We start from the raw sequence: 21,201 nt of genomic DNA, 5'->3' as shown, positions 1-21,201 counted from the left end.
GTGTAACGTAAATTTACTCGGTAGCTAATGTGGCACACTTTCCGTATCGTCTGGGCAGGTAACCTGGGGGGGGGGGAACTATGGTATTGGACACATGAGTACGGTGCAAGAGACAGTACATGATGTGGTGTTTCTGTGATAAACGACCATACCCTAAAAGGTCTTCTGGTTTTGGGGGTTTTTTTTACCAGAAAGCACACCGATGGCTGTTCTTTACACTAGACCGCGTGATTGGTAAAGTTCTGAAGAAACAACAGGCTTATCAGATGATGTTACGAACAAAACACTGTAACACCATTTCGTACATGTGATGAAAAGATTGGCAACAGGAATGATTCGTGGAATTAAATATATATTTTTATTTAGCAATAAACAATCTTGTACAGTTATCGTAAAACACGACTTGAGCAGTTTGCGCCCAGTGGTCTATCATTCGCTCTAATAAATGAAATCTCCGTCTGAGATAATTTGCTGTTCAAGCTTTCTGAACATTTGGAATGAAATTTATTTGTAAATGTCACTACATAATGTTTCAAAACTGTATAATTATGACGCGCTGGCCTAATTATTACGCTCCATACGTGTTCAAGTGTCCTTTGCATTTTTAACGTGGTAACTTACATATAGAGCTGGTAAAATCGGCGAATGATTGCACACAGAATAGTTTATCAATGGACCCTCGCTGACTGGTTCAAACATTTCCGGCAGTGAGCAAAGAATTACAACCTTGTGTTTATGCACAGTCACTGCACAAGCGGTGCGTGGAGAGTCTGTAGTTAATTTATTACATGCCTCTATGTGAGTACAAATTAGTGCATTGATTTGAATAGAAACATCCAGGGAGTTAGCAGGCTGGTGAACGATGTACTGACCCGGTTTCCATGGTTACCCGGTCCAGTGAAGCCCTTCGACATTTTCGACGTCAAAGTAGACGCTAGATGTAAAATATCCATACGCTAATTGCTATTTAGACTTTCGTTAAAATCTGTTCGATACTGGTCGATAATTGTAAAATTGTTTGAAAATGCCCTGCATGTAACTAATGATTTTTAGCTGTGAAGAGGCATGTAATAAAGATATTATTGCCTGTATACATGGGTTTATGTGCCCTTGAAGCAGGTGACAATTTGCCCTCCTGGCGTCGGGCAAATTGTCACCTGCTCTCGGGCACATAACCCCATGTATTCAGGCGATGATATTAGTATTTATCCGTGTTCTGATGATGACGCAGTACATATGTTCGTTCCAGTCCATTGAAGGCCGTCCTGCTGAGCGGCAAAAAGCAGCGGACAGTGTCGTACTACACAAATATTCTTATGTTACCATGATCACAACATGTTTGACTTGAATGATATAATAAAAACATATTTGGTGAAAGTTCAGTAAGCTTGCGTTTGACATCATTCCAGATTCACCATCTGCTAGGGAAACCGTAGACTCATTGGGTTGGTATAGAGCAAAAGCATCTACTCTCTGCCAGTGGTTAATGTGACCTATAGTCCCAGTTGAATCCCTGGTTCTCGTTGGCGATAACTATTGAGACTATTGTGAATATAACATGGTGAGAAGTATTTTCGTTTTCCTTTAGAAATCCTCTAAAGCTAATCGATTTGATTTTGATAAAGCTGATTAAACAAACTGCCATCTTAAAATATTCCCTGTCATCTGCTGTCGTGGCCATAACCACAGTTACACGATATATCAACATATCCGTGTCCGGAATTAGTTTTGAATATGTATCATGTTGAGTGTGACATTAAATGTAAATGTTTCACTAAATGACAGAATAATTCAACTAGGTACTGATTCTGATAAGTAATTTTCATCAAGATATGAACCCGGATATGTTGCAATTATTTGTCTAATCAGAAGTGTGTGTACGTTTGACATAATTTCAGACTTTCAATCTACCGGGTGTATTGTTTTAGGTAAGTTGAAAAAGGGTATGCTATCAAATGCTTCCTGTATGAGACTTCAATCAATACAATGATTAATATCGATTCATTTAAGCAAATTGGTCGAGCGTTTCTCGTTGAATGAAAGAATTCTCGTTAACGTCTCGAATATTCTACTTGTTTTCTTACTGATGACCTCAGAGAAATGGTTATCCGAGTGTCCGATCTAGGTAACAAGTGATTCACACTGCTTGATTCAATAATTATTGGTGAGCCCCGTTGATACTCTGACCAACTGAAGTTTCAGTCGGCGGCCAAGGGTTGGACGCTTTGTGTTGGTTTCCGGGAATCTCGAGTTCATAACCGGGGTTCGTCATTGAATCAATTTTCCCGTTCTCAGTACGTTCTTCATCGTTGTTCGACTCGTCATCCTTTTCCGTTTTCCTTCATGTAGAAATATTTGACAAATATATGACGGAAAATAGATGTTAGATGGCGAAGGAAATGGTAACATGACATCAAACAGGTTCGATAATCAGTATTACTTAAGGTAAATAAATAATTTACTAGGTCTAGAGACAAACAGAAAATGACGATAACAATAGGGTCACTTTGAACCACTACCAAGTGGTCATCATGGGAAGGTGTCCGGAATGGGTTAGCTAACCCTACTAGCATGCTACACTCGTTAAAGAGGCGTCGTCGGAACTGCGCACGCGCCTTTGCGACTTTTTAATGAACAATGCGTGCACGGTATCTAGATGCATCACGTGAACATATCTGCAACGTCGAAATTTTACGATATACATTATGGCAAATATGTTTGACATTATCAATCACTAACGTACTGTGGATACAGTTTTTAGATGGGTCGTTTGGGTCCAATACGACCGTTTGGCGCAGTTATGATGACCCTTTCCCGTTAAGATTGGCCAACAGTAAAAAGTATAGTGTAATTCGGCAAAACAACCGCATTCTGTTGGTATTTAAAACCAGGGATGCTGCCTCTCACCATAAGGAATATAGAATATATGTTGTAAATTCTCATATAGTTAAACTCAACAATCTAAATACTTCGCCAGTCAGAAAAAAAGTATTCGAGAAGACGAGGACTTCTGTTTTAATCGTTTGATCTTCAAAATTATATGTAATGTCGATGAAATGTCAGTTTAAGGTTGTAGCCTGTTGTAGTATGACGTCAAGGACTTACCGTTTGCGATAGCAGTAAATTGCAGCTATAACGATTATCACAAGGACAGCTCCTCCAAAGGATAATCCAAATATCAAACCAATGTCTGATCCTGAAATGAAACGTAGTTAGTACATCCCCACCTAATACGTTTTTTCCGTTTTAAATTGTTTTGTTTTGTTTCACAAAGATGCTGTTGAGATTGTTTTCTTGATTAAAACATGGAGGGACTTCCGTCGATATAGAGAACTACTGCTATCCCCATCGGTTACGTATGGCATAAAGTATAAATAGTTACATTAGGATAGAAGGAGGACAGAAAGTATGTGATGGAAAAAATAAAATACCCTGGATAAAATACTTGCATATAATACCCTGGAAAGGATGACAGTGTACATTTCGACAATTTTAATTGTTTTTTAAATGCGAGACCGTGATCTAAAATTCCTTGAAAGATGATTGCAAAGGTTTTTTTTCTTTAATACTGAGATATGGGGCCTGAATTTAACTATCGGGTAAAGGTGATAAGCGATTCAATCCGAAAGCATTTGAGAGTGCAAAAGTCAGACACATACAATTTTTTCTGCGTGTTTAACTTTTGCTTTTTTGTGTTTTGTTTCACCATTTGCCATTTCAACCCATTCAGCATATGCTCACGTAAAAGGGCGTGTCCTGATAAAAATCTTACCCCTTCGCTAAAAATAACGCAATGCTCGTGGCACAAACCAGAAATCTGACATATTTTTTGGTTGTTCAGGGATTAGAGCTCAACAAGGTATGTCGTCTGTTCCTGTGTTGTTACTTTCAGTAACGTGTTACGTAAAGATTCCCCGATAAATAAATCTCTCCTGTACAAGCTTTATACTGCTGTTGTCACAAATTTTGTTCAGTTTGCCCTAATTAAGTTGGATTTGTCAAAAACAAAATATCATCTAACAATTTGTTCGAGACTTCAAAATGCAAAATCCCTAAAGGCTTATGATTTCTACTATATTATCACCTGATCGAGAAGAAAGCGTACATAAAAAATAGGTTGGAAAATCATAGAATTCAAAGTGGCAAAAGACATTTCGTTTTTTTCCTTTTGTTTGTGTGTGTGTGTGTGTGTGCGTGTGTGTGTATGTGTGTGTATGTGTGTGTATGTTTGTGTGTATGTACTCTCTGAAAATTTCGCAAATGTATGATCCTGAGAAAATATTTATCAGATCACTGCCTATATGGTTGGCTTTTTGAGTTTAATCAGTAACTTCCTATCTGAGTAGGCTCTCGTCATAATACTTCATATTGATTAAGCCTCCATGATATTATTGTTGATAACATGCCTCAGCAGGGTCAGACGATTTTCCTACTTTGAAGATAGAATGCACCTCTGGGACAGAATTCGGAATCTTAAACTTTTTGCAATAAATTTACTGATTTACAACTTGCGGGACTCATTTTGATGCTCATGGATTAACTAAGGTTCGTCGACCTATGTTTGTGAAATCGAAAATTTGATTTGTACTATTTTCAATTGTTTAAGGTTACCTTGTACCAAATTGTGCATGATTACCCCCGATTTTTATTCTTGATTTCGAAAGAGGGGGATTTAAAGTTTCCTTAAGGAGAATTTAAGCAGGGATATAAGTCTTTCATCGTCGAGGCACGTACTACTATAGTGAGGTGCAACCCATCAAAAAGCAGTTGCAAATTTGACGACAGTCGTGCTCTGTTTCGAAAAATGCTGATAAAAATGTTTAGGGTTAGGTTGCTTTTAAATAGCTTAAGGCTAGGTCGGGTTACCGGTAACACACGTGTATTTTTACACACGTGTATTTGGTCTAACATTTACAGAATATCATAACAAGGTCAGCCCTGTGAATTATCGTTTACTGGTTTGCAGACCTCGTAGAAAATTTGAAAATACGAACCGTTCCCAGAGGATATTGTTGGTTCTATGATCGTTGAATTGGGTATAGTTGCTGTAATTGGTTCTATCGTTGGCACAGCTGGTGGTCCTGTCGGTGGGTCTGGCAGTGATCCGGTACAAGAACAAGATAAGGTTCCGATGTAGTTTCGAGCATTGGCGTAGCAAAATTCTGTACCGTTCTTCGCCATGACCTTTGACCGTAGCGCCGTAAAATTAACTCCACACCTGATATGCTGCCGTGCTGCCTGATGGAGACACTGTCAATATTTAATTTGACGAAATGGTCGCCTGTCTGTTGGAAGCACTGACACGCTGGACAGCTATAGCAGTGTTTGCACGGCAAAAAGCCTCGAATCCAGAGAGCAATAAAGCTGCATTACTTGGCATGACCCCTGGCAACAATCGTTGCCTTTACCTCATACAAATGCGACGTAGACACTAAACAACGGCACTTTAGTAGGCCATATTATTAGGGATATCAACCGTACATTATATGGTTGTATAATACATCTGTTCGATATAGGCCTATATGATGTGTCCACATTTTAAACGATTGCAGCGATATCATACAGACTAACTGATGAGCGTCCGTTTAAATTGAGATTAAAACGATGATGCCGTAAAAAACTTATACATCGAGAAGAGGGCATAGGCGTTGCCCATGCTATTTTACGTGCGTCATACTCCATCGTGCCATGGCTGTGTGTTATCATTTTTCCGACTACGTGTCTGTACGCCAATGTGTTGTTACTGACTTCACTTACGCCCATTGAGGTTAGTAACATTTGCAGACTACGTAAATGACCGATATGAAGAAATATTGTTACCTTTAACACCAAATACTGTAGATTGTCGCCGTCTTTTCGTTGGATAATTGATAGTAGTTGAGATCTGAATTCAAGAAGTGTGTCAACGAATTATATCTATTATAGGAACAGTAAATTATTAACGATTCGGAGAAGCGTATAACGCGTGTGCTGTCTGTAGGCCTAAGTGAGTCCTATACCATTTCACTAATACACGTCGCGCTTTAGCCTAGAAAAAAGACCGTAGTTGTCCTCAAACAGAGGATCCATCAGCTGGCCCATCAGCTACCAGTGTTAGGATGTGCAATCTTGTGACGATGTAATGTTGATCTAGAGGGGTTAATGTACCTGGTCCAGTCTGATTAAACTGGTGGTATACCTCAAGATTACTGGGCTACATCCTCCTTCGGGCACATACCAGTTCTTTGCTTTGAGTGCATTGATAGCGGCCATGCAAAACAACGAAGAACACGCACGCTATATGCTAACACTTTCAGGTATTTCATAGAGACACTTTCGAATAAAATATGCCATCTAGGCAAGACTGGAGAATAAAAGAGCAATGCTAGGCTATGGAAGTACGGTTGAAAGTTATCTTAGGGTGTGTGTTTGCATTTGGCCGTTATCAATGGGTGAAGATTTTGTTGAAAAGAGTGTGACAAGCAACAGGCAGTAGTCGCACGTGCGGTAAAACAAGCGATGAAACATAAATTGCTTAGTAGTGGCCATGGAGTTTCTTTATAGCCTGCTATCATACAATAATCGGCGTTAATTGTGAGTGGATTAAAATTTCATCACATTTATAAGCCACACATTTTTCACATTATGTGTTGAAAATTGAGCTCAATTCTTTATAATATTTATGCATATATGTGTATTATTTTGTCAACAAAATGTCACTTCATGAACGTTTATATTACCTGGTAAACAATCTGTCTTTAAAAGTGTAATATTTTAGGAAGGTTTTTCACATGATGTGTTGATACCAAATATAGCCAAAGACTGCTTTGCTTTATGCGAACGATAGTTTACACATCGGAAAATCTCTGAGTATGGAAAGAGAAGTACACTTGTTGTAATATAAATAAATGGAATCTCATATGATGCGATCACTGGCTTCTAGGGGGATTTTGAATTAAAGTATTTAAGTTCCTGTTACACATGTTAAACATTTAATGAATTCTCCTACAGCGGAGTGGATATTACGGTAGTTACCTGTAATCTAAATATGCCCATATATGGTCAAAGGGGCGTTCCTTGGTATTCAAAATGCCCATGTGAGGGCGCTGTTTTTCAAAAGAGGCCACCCGCTTAATTTCTGTGATTGGTTAGATTTCTCTTTCTATGATAACTGTGGCAAAATTGGAACAGGTGACATTATACCTTTAATATACACACTGTCAATTAGTACTCTTTGATGTAATGTTTTGACGAACATTGTTGCGCTTTTATCTTAACATTAAACATTGATATGGTATGACTCATTGTTTCTTTCAAAAGATGTCACAGATTTGATCGCAAGAGTGATTCCCGGTGGATATTCTGGCTTCGTAGGTATTTTATGAATTCATTTCCTCACAATGACGATCATAAATTGGCGTCAATGATGAATTCTACATACAACAACAGCAATCATAATAATTTCCTTTCATTAAACTTTTGTTTGTATTGCTTCGCTTCCCATCTTTTTTACTGAAGCTTCCTTGACATTATCTGCTTTAGGTTGAGCTGCAGAGACAAACCCTTCATCCTGTTCGTCTTGTTCTACTTCTTTGTCAGCGCCATCCTTGGCCGAGTTCGATTTATCGGCTTCTGTGACATTTGATGGATTAGTTTTGTCCGCGGCGACATGGTCAGTCTTATCTGCATTGGTATCATTGCCATCGGTCGACTGTTCCTTGGCGGAGCTCGAACTGCTGTTGATACCCGCTTCATTGCCCTTTTCACTTTCCCCTTGGCTAACCGTATCACTCTCAGTTGAAATCGCTGTGCTCTCCTGCTTGTTGTTCTGTTTCTCTAGCTTACCCTTCTCCGACTCAACTGAGTGCGTTAAATTTTGCTTCTTTTCGTCTTCTGGGCGACTTTTGCCGGCATCACTTTCTTTTGTGGATTGTTCCTTGGCGGCGATCGAACTGCTGTTGAGACCCCCTTCATTGCCTTTTTCACCTTTTCCTTGGCTAACCGTATCACTCTCTGTTGAAGTCATTGTGCTCCCTTGCGTTAGGTTCTGCTTCTCTAGCTTACCCTTCTCCGACTCAACTGAGTGCGTTAAATTTTGCTTCTTTTCGTCTTCTGGGCGACTTTTGCTGGCATCACTTTCTTTTGCGGGCTGTTTCTTGGCGGCGATCGAACTGCTGTTGAGACCCTCTTTATTGCCCTTTTCACTTTTCCCTTGGCTAACCGTATCACTCTCTGTCGAAGTCACTGTGCTCCCCTGCTTGTTGTTCTGCTTCTCTGTCTCTAACTTCTCCGACTCAACTGAGTGCGTTAAATTTTGCTTCTTTTCATCTTCTGGGCGACTTTTGCCGGCATCACTTTCTTTTGTGGATTGTTCCTTGGCGGCGATCGAACTGTTGTTGATACCCTCTTCATTGCCTTTTTCACCTTTTCCTTGGCTAACCGTATCACTCTCTGTTGAAGTCATTGTGCTCCCTTGCGTTAGGTTCTGCTTCTCTAGCTTACCCTTCTCCGACTCAACTGAGTGCGTTAAATTTTGCTTCTTTTCGTCTTCTGGGCGACTTTTGCTGGCATCACTTTCTTTTGCGGGCTGTTTCTTGGCGGCGATCGAACTGCTGTTGAGACCCTCTTTATTGCCCTTTTCACTTTTCCCTTGGCTAACCGTATCACTCCCTGTCGAAGTCACTGTGCTCCCCTGCTTTTTGTTCTGCTTCTCTGTCTCTAACTTCGCCGACTCAACTGAGAGTGTTGAATTTTGCGCCTTTTCGTCTTCTGGGCGACTTGTGCCGGCACCACTTTCGTTCGCGGTTCCGTTAAGCTGTTCATTACCTTTCCCGCTTGTTTCATTCTCAAAAGTAGTTTTCGCGAGATTAATATCTTGTCCTTTGTTTTCGTTTTCTTTCAAAAGGTCTTCTTCTGGTTTCTTCCTACAAAACATGGAATGACAGTACTTTACATTAGAATAACAAATAAATGAATAAATTTTATGCAAACTAATGGCAAGAGTCTTGGGCCCGGATGGGATCGATTGACTTGCCCGCAAAATCTATTAAATGACGATTATTATGTCAACTTTCAACTATGAAATCTGTTAATAAAACCTGAATAATCGACCCAACTGACAAAATCTGTAAGGTTAGAATCATCTAGGGCGACAGATGGTATTTAATCTCGAGTAAGTCAGTTTGTCAGAATGGTTAAAATATCTATTGTACATCGAATGGCATGAACGCGAACGATCGATGGTTGGTCATGTGACCCATGGACTATTCAGAAGCGGTGATGTTCTTATTTTATGGATATACAATGTAATTCGGATTGTAACACAGTGGAATGTACACATGATCTGTAGCACGTGTTGCCCGTCTCTTTTTGCGGTCGACAACTTTAGTCAGGGAATGAGCTCGGTGAGTGGTAATACAGGATACTACTACGCAGAGAACTTTTAAGTTGAAATGGATGATGTTTATTGATACGCTGTCAGCAGGGACCAACCAAAAGTCATGCTCGTACGTCTCAAAACTTCCCATTAAATAGACAATTTTTCAGGGCGTAGCCCGAACACGTAAAATACTTGACAGGAAGTAATCGTACATTGGCTAAAAAGTATGAAAAGTAATTGATTGGATAAAAGATGAAAATCCAAATACTTGATTTGGAGGAAGTTTTAGGATATTCTCCTGACTCGGCATACAAACCGACGCTTTTTAATATTAATGATCTTGTTTTGATAAATACCGACTTCTACAAATAACAGTTACTAACGTTACATAGTCAAGATTTGTGGAGCTAGAATTTGATTAATGTATAAGCTATTGTTTCATTCCAAAGTTAATTAGGCGTTGACCAAAGTGACGTAACCATATCGGTGTCACACTTGATTGTTTTAGCTTAGGTGTCCACTCGAGTACCAGTATCATGGTCAATGTCAGTAAACATCTTTTGTCCGTGCTTAATGAAAAGTAAAGTTGTTGATTATTTTCCAGTCCATTTCAATTGACCGGCCGATAGTTGTATTGTATGTCAATTAACACATTGGCAATGATACCTGAGTTAACAAAAGAAACACCGATAATGATACTTGAGCTAATTAAAGGAAGTCCCTCCACATTCTACCATGTGAAATTGTTCATAATTCCACTCGCGTAGTGAATGTTCGTCATGGGTTCAACAAAATTATACATATCTCGTGTAATACTTTTACCTAAAAATTACAATCGTAACACACGTATCGGGTATCAATTCGATAAAAGTAGTTTCTCTGTTTATATTTTCAAAGTGTGATTAAGTTGCAACTTTTACCAAAGTAACAACTCCGAAACTTATCTCGTCAAAACGTTCTAATGCACAGTGGAGAGTTACACATGCAGTGATATATACACCTTGCTCACCCGCCGTACGACGGTTTTCTATGTCAACTTATTACCATGTGTAGGGTTTAACCAAAGGGTATACATGCCCCTTGTTGTTTGATGTTGAAAATGAAATCAAATAAAGACAAACAATTCTCCTTCGCTATCCGAATTTGCACTGCCATGTTACGTACGGGTATGTAGTATTCCCCAGTTATTATAACGCCCGCAAAATCTAGTACAGCGTTGACAACACGAGTAGCACAAAAATAGTCCCTCCATAAACTCCCATTTTTTATAAGATTATGAACCTCTAAAGTTGCTTGATACTTATAGCTCGCTAAATAAGACTTTTCGGATCTGTACACATTGATCTAAAAAACAACATTAAACATTGATACGCCGAAGCCAATTAGCGCCACCAACGATTAAATGTGGCTTGCTGACGCTGAAAAGATGAGAAAAACTTACAGACAATATCGACGCCGACGGCAATACCAGACAAGAAAAGCTATCACTGCCAACAAAACCAAACAAACACTGACTGAGATAATGACTGGAGTGTAGTCAGTATCATCTGGAAAAAATAGAAATACAAAAACAGACAACATCAATACAAATACCAAATCTTCGTTTATAAAGTGCACTGTGTCTTAGAAGGTTCTGAAAGTTCCTTAGTATTTGCTAATGCCATTTCATCGATTAGAGCATCGTTATAATATTCGACAGGGTTATGCCTCTGCAGGGCTCGACGTGATTTTTGTTGCGAAAGTACATACTGTGTATGTCAGGTTTTGATTCCAAATGTTTATACAGTGACAGGGTTATAGTTTATCAATTCTAAGTCACCGTCCCAATCACTACAATCAAGTTGTTCGTTCAGCACTCTCGGACAAAAGGCTAATATTTGAGCCCTCTGTGCATTTTACCATATATGCGTCAACGTTATATTGCAGGGTAACAGGCGATGTCATATGTTCTCAGTTTACTTTTAATTTGTGATAACACTTAAAACTCGCAAAATGTATGTGCCTGGTTAAAACTGCAGAAGCAGAATTATTTGGCATGTTCTGATAAAGATCATAATGTACCCTGTGTGATTTTAGAAATTGCGCATTGTGCACATCGGGTTTTACAATCTTAGACTACCATCAATAAATTAAACATTGAAATACGCGCAGAGTGCAGCCTGGCCCTGTCCTGACCCGAACATACCATTTATGTGGTACAATTCCAAAACGTTTCTCCCTAGACTGTTTCCCTGCTTTTCTGTTAATATCCACTGAAATTAAGCACTGAATTAACATTTGGACTGGTTTTCATAACAAAACCATGCATTTCCACATATATCCCTTTCCTGTAGCAAAACTACATTCTAGTACCGGACCTACCACCACCACCACCAGAATATGAGGGTATATCGGCTCATTTAAATCATCAATTTAAGTACACTGTCCCTTGGTAAGGTACGAGCTGAGACAATTGGTAACAGTACCTTGTTCAAGGACACAGAATTGCTTGCATGTCCAAATCTAAAGTTCTCTGACTCTTTTCCTTGCTACGTAATACTATTCGGATGTAGTGAAGTTATTGCAACACAGTGACACAGGTCGGACTCATTCTCGCGAGCCAGAGCAATAATTTCCGCTCCGCTGACCTACGCAAAAATCAATCTTGACGGGTAGCGCTGAGCTGTTGCCGTAAAGAGGCGCGTAGTTTACGACGATGGTCAGACCAGGTAGTATTTGGACCCTGTGGCACTGGTGCAAACGATGCAAGAATGAGATGTGCAAAACGATAAAAAAGTGTGATGTTCTTCAGGACTTCATTATCTATGATATCAACATCTCACCATTTTAGTTCAAAGATAGATCTCAGTGTGTAGGTAAGAAATGATCATGTCAATCGGTCTAATAATAAAAATGCATGTAATTATTGAAATGCAACAATATATTTTTCTATTATTATTATCAGCGATTTGTTCCCTCTCACGCCCGAAAACACAATTAATCTCCTATTTCAAATTTTAAAACAAACCAATCTACCGATCCCTTTGGCCAAAGAAACTGACCAGTCCTATACATAAAAGAGTATTTCGTAAAATCTAATGGGTTAGACAAATCAATGGAGTCATCAAGAATTGAATGTCAACTTGAAATTAATGACTGGAATTTATATCACGAATAGCATGGATATTCAAAGATAAGATATATTCACCTGGTGTTTGCTTTGGATATTCAGATGGCAGTATCTGCGTTGGGGTTATTATCGTCGGTGGTTCTGCTGTTGGAGGTGGGTCTGGTGGATCGGGAAACGGTGGACACTCACGACAGTGAAGAGGGCTTGCCAATTCTAACACGTCGGCGAAACATATGCCACCATCGTCCATCGCGAATAACTATAATCTTGAATTTTACTTGTTATAAGCTGAAATGTAGAAATTAAATTAAATGAGAAATTTGTTTTCATGGCGACTAGTGTTGCTGTTGTGATTAGAAAAATACGAAGCACGTCGTTTTGCTGTAAAGAGATAATTATGAACTATATCTTGGTATCTAATCGTTGCAAATATAAAGACATCTTAAATTTTCTTCTGTTTGATGTTATGAGGAATAAAATCTATTTTCAGGCTACTTTCTATACAATGAGAGTTTTCCTGTGCTAATTTTTATGTCTTTCATAAAGCCTGAGTAATTTTATATGATTTAAGGTTACTTTAACACTTTTTATAAGCGTAATCATTTCCATGTGTCTCCATTTCGAGACGTTGAAATACCCCGAACCGGAACTTTATTATTATCAACTTTTTCATTTCAATTGTTCCAAAATGATCAAGTCGATATCATTAGCGACTTCTCTTCTGTGCCCTAGAACGGTATACCAGACCGGAGGACTTATGGGTTTGGATCCGTCCGTTCTTTCGTCTGCAGCAATTATTCAGATATGCCTGCACCGATTTCATTGAAACATAGAACAATGTACTGTCAGGTACAAATGCCATTCAAATCAATATCACTTTATTGATCCAAAACTGGGCAATAAAATTCTGGGTTGTCGATTTACTTTGTGAAACGAACCACCTTGGCCGCTGAGTGACCATTGCCATACCATGGATGCAGAACTCAAAAATAAATAACGGCGTATGTCGCGATATGATCCAAGATGGCCATTGGACGGTCCTTCCGTTATGATTTTATCGTATCTGCAACTATTTGGCAGAATTGTATCAGCATATGGATTGCAATCAATCTTGGTACAAGTACATTGTATTATGACACATATATTCGTCAACTTTAGTTGCAGCCTTATATTGGCTATACGGTCTCCAGGTCACTACAAAGCTATGCATTTGCAAGTACTAGCACTGCTGCGTAGCAGGGCTGTGTGTGTTAACGGTATACCGGAGTTATACGTCCTCCCACCACGCCGGTAACACACAGCCTTGACATGCAGAGCAATGCAAGTACCTGCATGTCTATAAAAACCTGTAAGCAAGTCTCAGCAAGAGAGATCAACAGCTCCCCATAAACAGTTGATCCAGCGTGGACTATTTTGTAAAGGATCAATGATACTCGCGATTTTATTGGCAATGTAAACCGTTCCTCTGTGACTTCGTCACTACTTTTACTATCACTATCTTTATCCTCATCGTCGTCACCAATACTCACTTGTATTTAAGGCCAGACACAAAGTTCACACCCTAACATGTCTCATTTTATATCGCCGCATTGTTTTTTTTATCAAGAGGCCGTAGGAGGCGCTCTAACTAAGCAACACAGCGCGCGCTTGTGTGTGAAACCGCAGGCACCGAGATACAAACAAATCCGATTCATTCTCTAACCGGCAAAAGCAACTTGCGTGATAACAATATCGTTCTCGAAAATTTTGAACCACCGAACTGTCTATTTCCTTCTTCCTTAAAAAACATAGAGTTGTCTCGAACAGCCTCTTGTGAAGTCATCTCCTCGTTTGATCCGATAACCTTAGGAAATGCCGTTTGTTTATTGGAGTGACCGATGTATAGATGTGTCTCCAGGGGAAACTGTGGAAGGCCAGGTACCCTGATAGAAGACTATAGTGGAGCATAGTAGAGCGTCATCCTTCACAATTAGCATATCAGTAATGAAATAACACCACAAGCACGAACAATTTGAAAACTTGCTTATTAGGCAGGAAAAGATAAAAAGTTTTTTTCTCATCCTCGCGCGCGTCAATTCAGACCCGCCGTGTCCACCTTTTTTCTGCTCACGGGGAAATAAAATGAAAAAAAAATAAACGAAAAAATAAGCGACGATAGTGCATAACACGGTGCTGTATAAAACAGAACTGTAAATAAAATTACTGACACTAACATTCCATTCAGAACTGTACACATATGTCATTGTTATATTAAGCTTTCAAAACTGTGCATTGCTGTACTAAAAGCCAAACACAGATATGTTGCTATGCTGTGCATTTATCTCTGTGTGCATTCCTATATTGTTTTCATGTTTTGCGCGTTCTTGTTGGTTGAAGAATAAAAAAATGAGAAGAAAATAAAACTCTTGTCACCACACCATTTTTGCAATATGTCTAGGATGAGAAATAAACTTTTTATTTTTCTTGGCCTTACGATCAGTTAGTATTCAATGTAGTGATATGAGATATGTTCGGAATTGAGGTTGTCAACAAGGGAAAATTTAAGAAGGTTGTATTATGTGACCCTAGAAATAAACAAAGCAAATCTGAAAAGTCAAGTATCACCAGTAAAACACAGAGCGGAAAATATTTAAAAAGACCGTTAGAAAACCACTTCAAATTCTTGCATTACCTTGTTATCATTTCAAACCATTTTGAAGTTTAGATGATACGAAAAAACATATTACTTACTCACAGACCGTTGTTCGAAAGCCCACTGTTGCATAAACAATACAGACAATTTAAGGCACAGACCAAGCTATTAAAAAAGCTATAAGAGACGAAACCAAATCTGCAACAGGATATGTATCTTTTGTTAATCTTTGATAATGTAACACCGCGCATTGATTTGTCATAACTATTGCACAGATGTGTTGCTTAGCAGCAGCGTGCTCGGAAGGTTATATCTGATTGATCGATTGTCACTATTCACGACAACTTGGGAAGTCTTTTTTATTATTCAGTTATAACGGCACATCAGCCCCAGATTTGTGAAGAATATTTTATTTCCTGAATACCCTGGGGTTTGTTCAGAGCCCAGATGGTAATTTGCCAAACTTCAGTCTTTTATTATTTTTTAAAATATATTTTCGGAGTTTGTACTACAGTATTTTGTAATTCTACTTTCAAACTATAAAATCATTCCATGAAAATGCACCTATTCAAGAGAATTTACACCAAACGTTTACACAATCACGGACTGGTATTGCATGGAATTCAAAATTATATCTGCGAAAATCGAGAGATATTTTGATGTCGACAAATTACAATAAAATTGAGCTTTGGCCATAAGATCACGTTTTTCGGTGATATTACCTCTATTGCACGCCCGCTGACGGTCTAAGTTGTCGATTACTTTTCAAATTAAAATAAAATCAACGTGTTCATTTCATCATGATCACATCTGCAAAATCAAGCATACGTGTGACGTAGTAGTATGATTCACTTATTGTCGCATCACGTGATAAAAAAACTCAGTACAACGGAAAATTAAAATTAAAAACGTCCTTAAAATCCTATATAATATTACACTGAAATGATCGACCTATTGGTATGGTTGATACTTTTCTGTATTGTTGAAAGACGGCATACTACCAATGGGAAAACCAAACAACAACTCGTGACCTTAGGTTAAAGAAAGGGTCACGTTTCAGGTAAGCAGGTAGGACATTGAGAAATCTGATCACGTTACCAATGATGAGAGACTAGAAAATCCAGTGGTTTGCAACCTTTTACTTTACTTGTATTGGGAATCTTACATCTAAATTTCTTAGAAATTTAATTATAACCTAGGTATGAAAAAAGTGAGTCATGCACATGTGTGTCCCTTCTGACTCCCAGTTACAAAGTCTAGTAGCCTAGGCTGTACTTTAAACTGTTTTAGTTTAGTTCAGCGAAAATGAATGTCACACAGAAGCTAGCAGAATTGTAGAGCACTACTGTCTGCCCAAGAAAGCCAAGAGAGAAAATCATTGCAACAAATCCCTGTTACTTTTGAAATTCTCAAGAAAAATACAATGTTATCTATGCCTTAATATATAATATAATATTTGAGACGTGGCTAATTTAGCACCGACCATGGAGGTAGTTAAACAAGCTTTGATATTTTTTCCGTTTCACCCTATACAAGCAAAACAATGGCGAATCGCTATTATGAAATGTTCACAACTTTTTTCTTTGATTTTATGTCGGTGAAAATGAAACAAAATATAGTTATTCATCACACATGCGCAGTACTCGTTCGGGTGTGGTAACTGTGGTAACTGTGTCATTCCATATGCATGCACCTGTGAGGCATGTACTTACTGGAATGTCGTTGTACAGCAAAAGAAAATGATTTTCTTCCATGACCCTGTAGATGAGATTCGATCAGCCTTGAAACTTCTGCCTTGCACATATTTCCCGTAAAAACGTTACCACGGCACTGATACAGACATCGATTACACTGAGATGCGTTATATCTATGCGGTATTGGAAATGTTCCGACAGAAAGGTTTGCTCCGGTGACCTGCGACTTGCGCAGATCTCAAACCATCGAACTTTATCATCTATAACTAACTTCCCTTTCTGTGGTGTTATTGTTCACTCCGAAATAACTCAATCTAAAATAACCAGTGAAACCGAATGATTCTTGACAGCACAATGAGAGCGTCAAACACAAGTCCAGCCTCGCTGTACCGTGCGCGAAGTTTGCATCTAGTGGGAATAGTCGACAGCTAAAATAATGCTAAATTCCATTTCAGGTACTGACAATATTATTTCACCTCCTTCTGTGACACTGACTGTTCTGTCCGTGACTTGAAGCGGTACTCAGGGACTGGGAACAAACCACAGGGAGGGGGTTAGTGTTTTTTCGATATGAAGCTCCGTGGAACATTGCCCTCCGAAATGTTTGCGCGAAAACTGGGGCTGGTTTACATCCGGGGAAATAACATTTGGATCGAGAAAGTGCGCCTATGGAATTTTATTTCGGCTAGAGTTGTGGGATATTAATGGTTTCATAATTTAATATATTTTCCCTCCAGATAAAATGGATATCATAAATCAAAACAAAAAGAAGTGTAAAATGTAAACAAAATCATATGAATATATCATACATCGTACACTTCGGGAAAAATAGCCAAAGAAACTACAGAAAAAAAGTGAAAAACAATGGCAGGTGAGAAATTATTGAGACAGGGCCGGTATGGAGGGACCACAAAAAGGTGATCGTCACTGCTTCAAAGTTGAATTAAATTGAAATCGGTGTACATCAAAATCGAATGAAAGATGTACAAAAGGAGGTCTATATGACGTGCAGAAAACAACCACATTGTGCAGCAAGTATCATCTGAAAAATACTTATCAATCATGAAAATAAAATTATTCAAAGAGACATTACAGAAATGCGAGTAGATTTTATGGCAGTAATCCATCTCTGGCGAGAAGGAACTAAAATTTTACAGGGTTTACTTCGATACATTCCTTGAACTTTATTGAGGCTAGAATGTCACGCTTACACTCCGCCGTTGTTCGATTTATGGACACGTTTTGTTTAGGAGACCAATGGAGCACTAAAGACCCTCGGAATCCAAACAATAGGTGAAATCAAAAGCTCGTATTTTCTGAATTCAACTTCTTCTTCGGGTACTACATCCTTCACCAGGGGCACATGATCGGTTACGTTGCCCTTTTCTTTACAAAGCTAACAAAAATATTTCTGGTAGGAAAAAGTGTGTCGATTAATTTGTCATGCATATACCAATAAGTCTATTTTTCATGTCTATTGTGACAGAAACAAAGTGGGATAACATGTCCCATTTCATTACCTCGAGGGATTGACCTCTAGGACTGGCGGTGAAAAATGGAAGCATATAGATGCTCCTAGAAAACAATGGCGTGTATCTCCGAAAACTGAAGCCAAATCTGGAAGGCGAACAATGCAAGTGTATAGTCATTCTGACAACCCTTCCAAATGGTGCATCCCTGAAGATACCTACCCAATATCTAATGGTGCGTTCCTGAGGATGTAAATAGGGAAGTTATTTTGGTCCGCATGGAAATTCACTTCTTGATTCTACGCTCATTGATATTCACAGTGCATATACTTTTTGGTACATTCCAAACTTAATACACACACGCCCTGCGGGGATTTTTCTTCGTCTAAATTTCTCTTGCTATGCACCTACGCCCTGCTGTAACATATAAATCATTAGCAGGCCTTTCCACCTAGGCTTCAGCTCATCTCCATTTCTTTGTAATGCGTCTCGCCCTTCAAACAAAAAGCAAAGTGTGTCCCCTTTCATTTCAAATTGAATCTTCTATTGAATGCCTCGGCCCTGGCGTATCGCCAACCCAATTCTTCTCTTGCTTCAAAGAAGGTCGTTTTTCACTTCCTTCAAAAGTGTCCGATTGCAGTGTTTCATCAGGCTAAACAGAGGTGTTACATCAGGCATAGAGAATGAGTTTATGTTATATAATAAGTTTCCCTCCTAAAGCAGAGCGGGACACGGTTGCCCTCCATGTCCTTTTTAACCCATCTCGGGACAATGTTGTCCTCCAGCTGAGCGCAGAACCGTGACTTTGTCATCAACAGCTATAACCCCCTCACTCGCCTGTCAGTTTAGCAACTTGATTGCAGCCTTGGGAGTTCACTTTACGCATAAATCTCCCCTGAAACTTCAATCTGTATCTGCTGCTTGAGGATAAACCTGAGCCCACACAGCTCTTACTTGTGCTGTGCTGCAGTTCACTTTTTACGAATTGTTAAAACAGCGTGAACCCGGAATTTAGTTGTGCGGCCACTGTAGGCGATGTAATCTGACCAGTAAAATTAATCTAATTGCGGTCAAACATTAAAAAAATTGCTGCCAAAATTTGCAAATATAATAGTGTATAGCGAGTCTGAGTGCATGCCATGTGCAAAACGCTACTATCCAAATATTCGTTTATCTCTTGATCTTTGTACCATGTGTGACGACTTATTAATTGGGCGGATTGGCTTCAGTACAAAAGGTGGACAAGTTGATAGCGCAAACATATCGAGTGTAGAGCCGTTCGTTTTAAAATGATGTTGAAATCTCCTTAAATAGTATTGGACATTTTGGCTACATAAACGCATACTGAAGCTCTTCAATTTTGCCTTGACCAAAATCACTCGCTGTCAGTGTGAACAACATCACGTCCAACTGCATATGGTTTACATATGTATTACACTTTGAAGTGAAACGTTTTTCGTGTACGAAACGCTTTTCGTAAATATTCTTTTGTAATCAAAGGTGGAAGAGTTGAAACGGAACACGATTATTTTCGATTTGTGTGCCATGTTGACTCCATAGTCATCGAACACGGAAGTAACTGAAGTAAACAGACAAGAGTTATCGACTTCAAGTCAAGGTCACTACCGGGTCTCATGAACAGCAAGTTTGTCTCGGCGAAGTGTGCTGGTTTGATCCGATCATCTACCAGCAACAAGTGATAAACTTGAGTTTACTGTATAAACGCATTGTGTATCTCGGTGAAGCAGCCACGGTTAGAGTAGAGTACCTTTCTGTTCAAATAAAAGCGTAGACGATTGGTCGAATATAAAGTTAGGTCAAATTACTGATGGCGTGTACACGCCCTGTCTTTGTTGGGCCAATTGGCACCATGACAACCCAGTAACTCCCAACCCAGACCTTCAAAGTCAAAGTCTTGACACTCTTTGAGTTGTCGAAATTGTAACAGCCACGTGACAACAAAAATTAAGAAAGAAAATCCAGCCCTACCTTTCGTGCGTCTTGTCCAGCCCCGGGTCCCCACTTACTTCCTCGTACAGCAGGCGTTCTAAAATCGATTATTTGCTTGAAACTTCGACTGGTCAAGGTTCCTCAGTCTTGTGTACAAAGGTTACAAAGGGAAATAGTTCAAAAGTTTCCGCAAATATCCTTAGCAGCAATCTGTTGGCAAAGGAACCAATGTGTATTTCAACCGGGACAACTCAATCGCTCCATAACTACGCTACGCGACAGTGTTCATCTCGCACAATAGCCACGGACGCTTGGTGTTATTTACAGTCCAACACATGACTCTAACATCTCCTGAACTCTGAACTCAAGGCATGTTGTTGCAGTTTTTTAAAACAACAGCCCTTGGCTTGAGGGACAAACAATCCGCAGACTGCAAAACTATCAGCTACGGCTATTTCCAGCCGAAGGAACATGATATTAACAATAAATGAGAGTTCCAATGCCACATCTCGAAAAGGAAGCGCTCTACTGCAGTGTCTTAGGGAGCATTCGTTATTTACGGGGAGGGGGGGGTCGGTGGAAATCAGGGGGGGGTTGACTTTTACAAAACCGCTTTTCAGGGGGGGTCAAATTTTACAATCAATGATTGAAGGGGGGGTCAAATTTTACAAAGGTTTGTGTTGAGTTATGGAAAACAAAATTGACTTTGGAATTTCACCGAAATGTTGCTTGTGTAACCGATGTTTCGAGACGGCAGAATAATAACCGACCGAAGCTCAGCCAAATTTATTTCTGTAGCAGGGCCAACAAGTCCGAACTGGCGTTAACCTCTCTAGAGCAGCAACAGAGCATGTAGCCCTGAGTACAGGTCTGTGTGTTCCTGGCGTATACGGCCTCCACCACGCTGCCCTGCAACGGTCTGTGGAGATAACTGGGGTCAATATGTTTCAGAAAATGAGCGGTTTTGGACGTTAGGAGAAGTCAATCGC

The 21,201-nt window shown here is 39.3% G+C and overlaps 1 protein-coding gene across 4 annotated transcripts; it reads right to left on the bottom strand.

Annotated features, from left to right (window-relative positions):
• Window positions 1-335: 335 nt before the first annotated feature.
• LOC139149288 (cylicin-2-like) lies at window positions 336-20,674 on the bottom strand. 4 transcript variants are annotated; one of them, XM_070720944.1, is made up of 7 exons: window positions 20,252-20,674; window positions 12,546-12,755; window positions 10,800-10,905; window positions 5,821-8,903; window positions 4,995-5,238; window positions 3,106-3,196; window positions 336-2,339 (listed from the first exon to the last, which is right to left on the bottom strand). In XM_070720944.1, exons 2-4 carry the CDS (start codon window positions 12,715-12,717, stop codon window positions 7,451-7,453), a joined length of 1,731 nt encoding a protein of 576 aa, XP_070577045.1. In that variant the 5' UTR covers window positions 12,718-12,755; window positions 20,252-20,674; the 3' UTR covers window positions 336-2,339; window positions 3,106-3,196; window positions 4,995-5,238; window positions 5,821-7,450. The 4 variants fall into 4 exon arrangements, with proteins under 4 accessions (XP_070577045.1, XP_070577046.1, XP_070577044.1 ...); XM_070720945.1 differs by lacking the exons at window positions 336-2,339; window positions 3,106-3,196 and having other exon boundaries at window positions 4,897-5,250; XM_070720943.1 differs by lacking the exons at window positions 336-2,339; window positions 3,106-3,196 and having other exon boundaries at window positions 4,897-5,238.
• Window positions 20,675-21,201: the final 527 nt, after the last annotated feature.

Source organism: Ptychodera flava, chromosome 14 (assembly GCF_041260155.1).
Source record: "Ptychodera flava strain L36383 chromosome 14, AS_Pfla_20210202, whole genome shotgun sequence".
Lineage (NCBI taxonomy): Eukaryota > Metazoa > Hemichordata > Enteropneusta > Ptychoderidae > Ptychodera > Ptychodera flava.
Note: the sequence above shows the minus strand (reverse complement) of the source record. Positions and strands in the feature narration are given on the sequence as shown.

Bases quoted from the DNA above. Each gene is read 5' to 3' on its own strand.
- LOC139149288 (XM_070720944.1), bottom strand. From the start codon at position 12,717: ATGGACGATGGTGGCATATGTTTCGCCGACGTGTTAGAATTGGCAAGC. The intron at 10,906-12,545 runs GTGAATATATCT...TATTTTTTCCAG, and splicing joins ATATCCAAAGCAAACACCAG to ATGATACTGACTACACTCCA. The intron at 8,904-10,799 runs GTAAGTTTTTCT...CATGTTTTGTAG, and splicing joins CGTCGGCGTCGATATTGTCT to GAAGAAACCAGAAGAAGACC.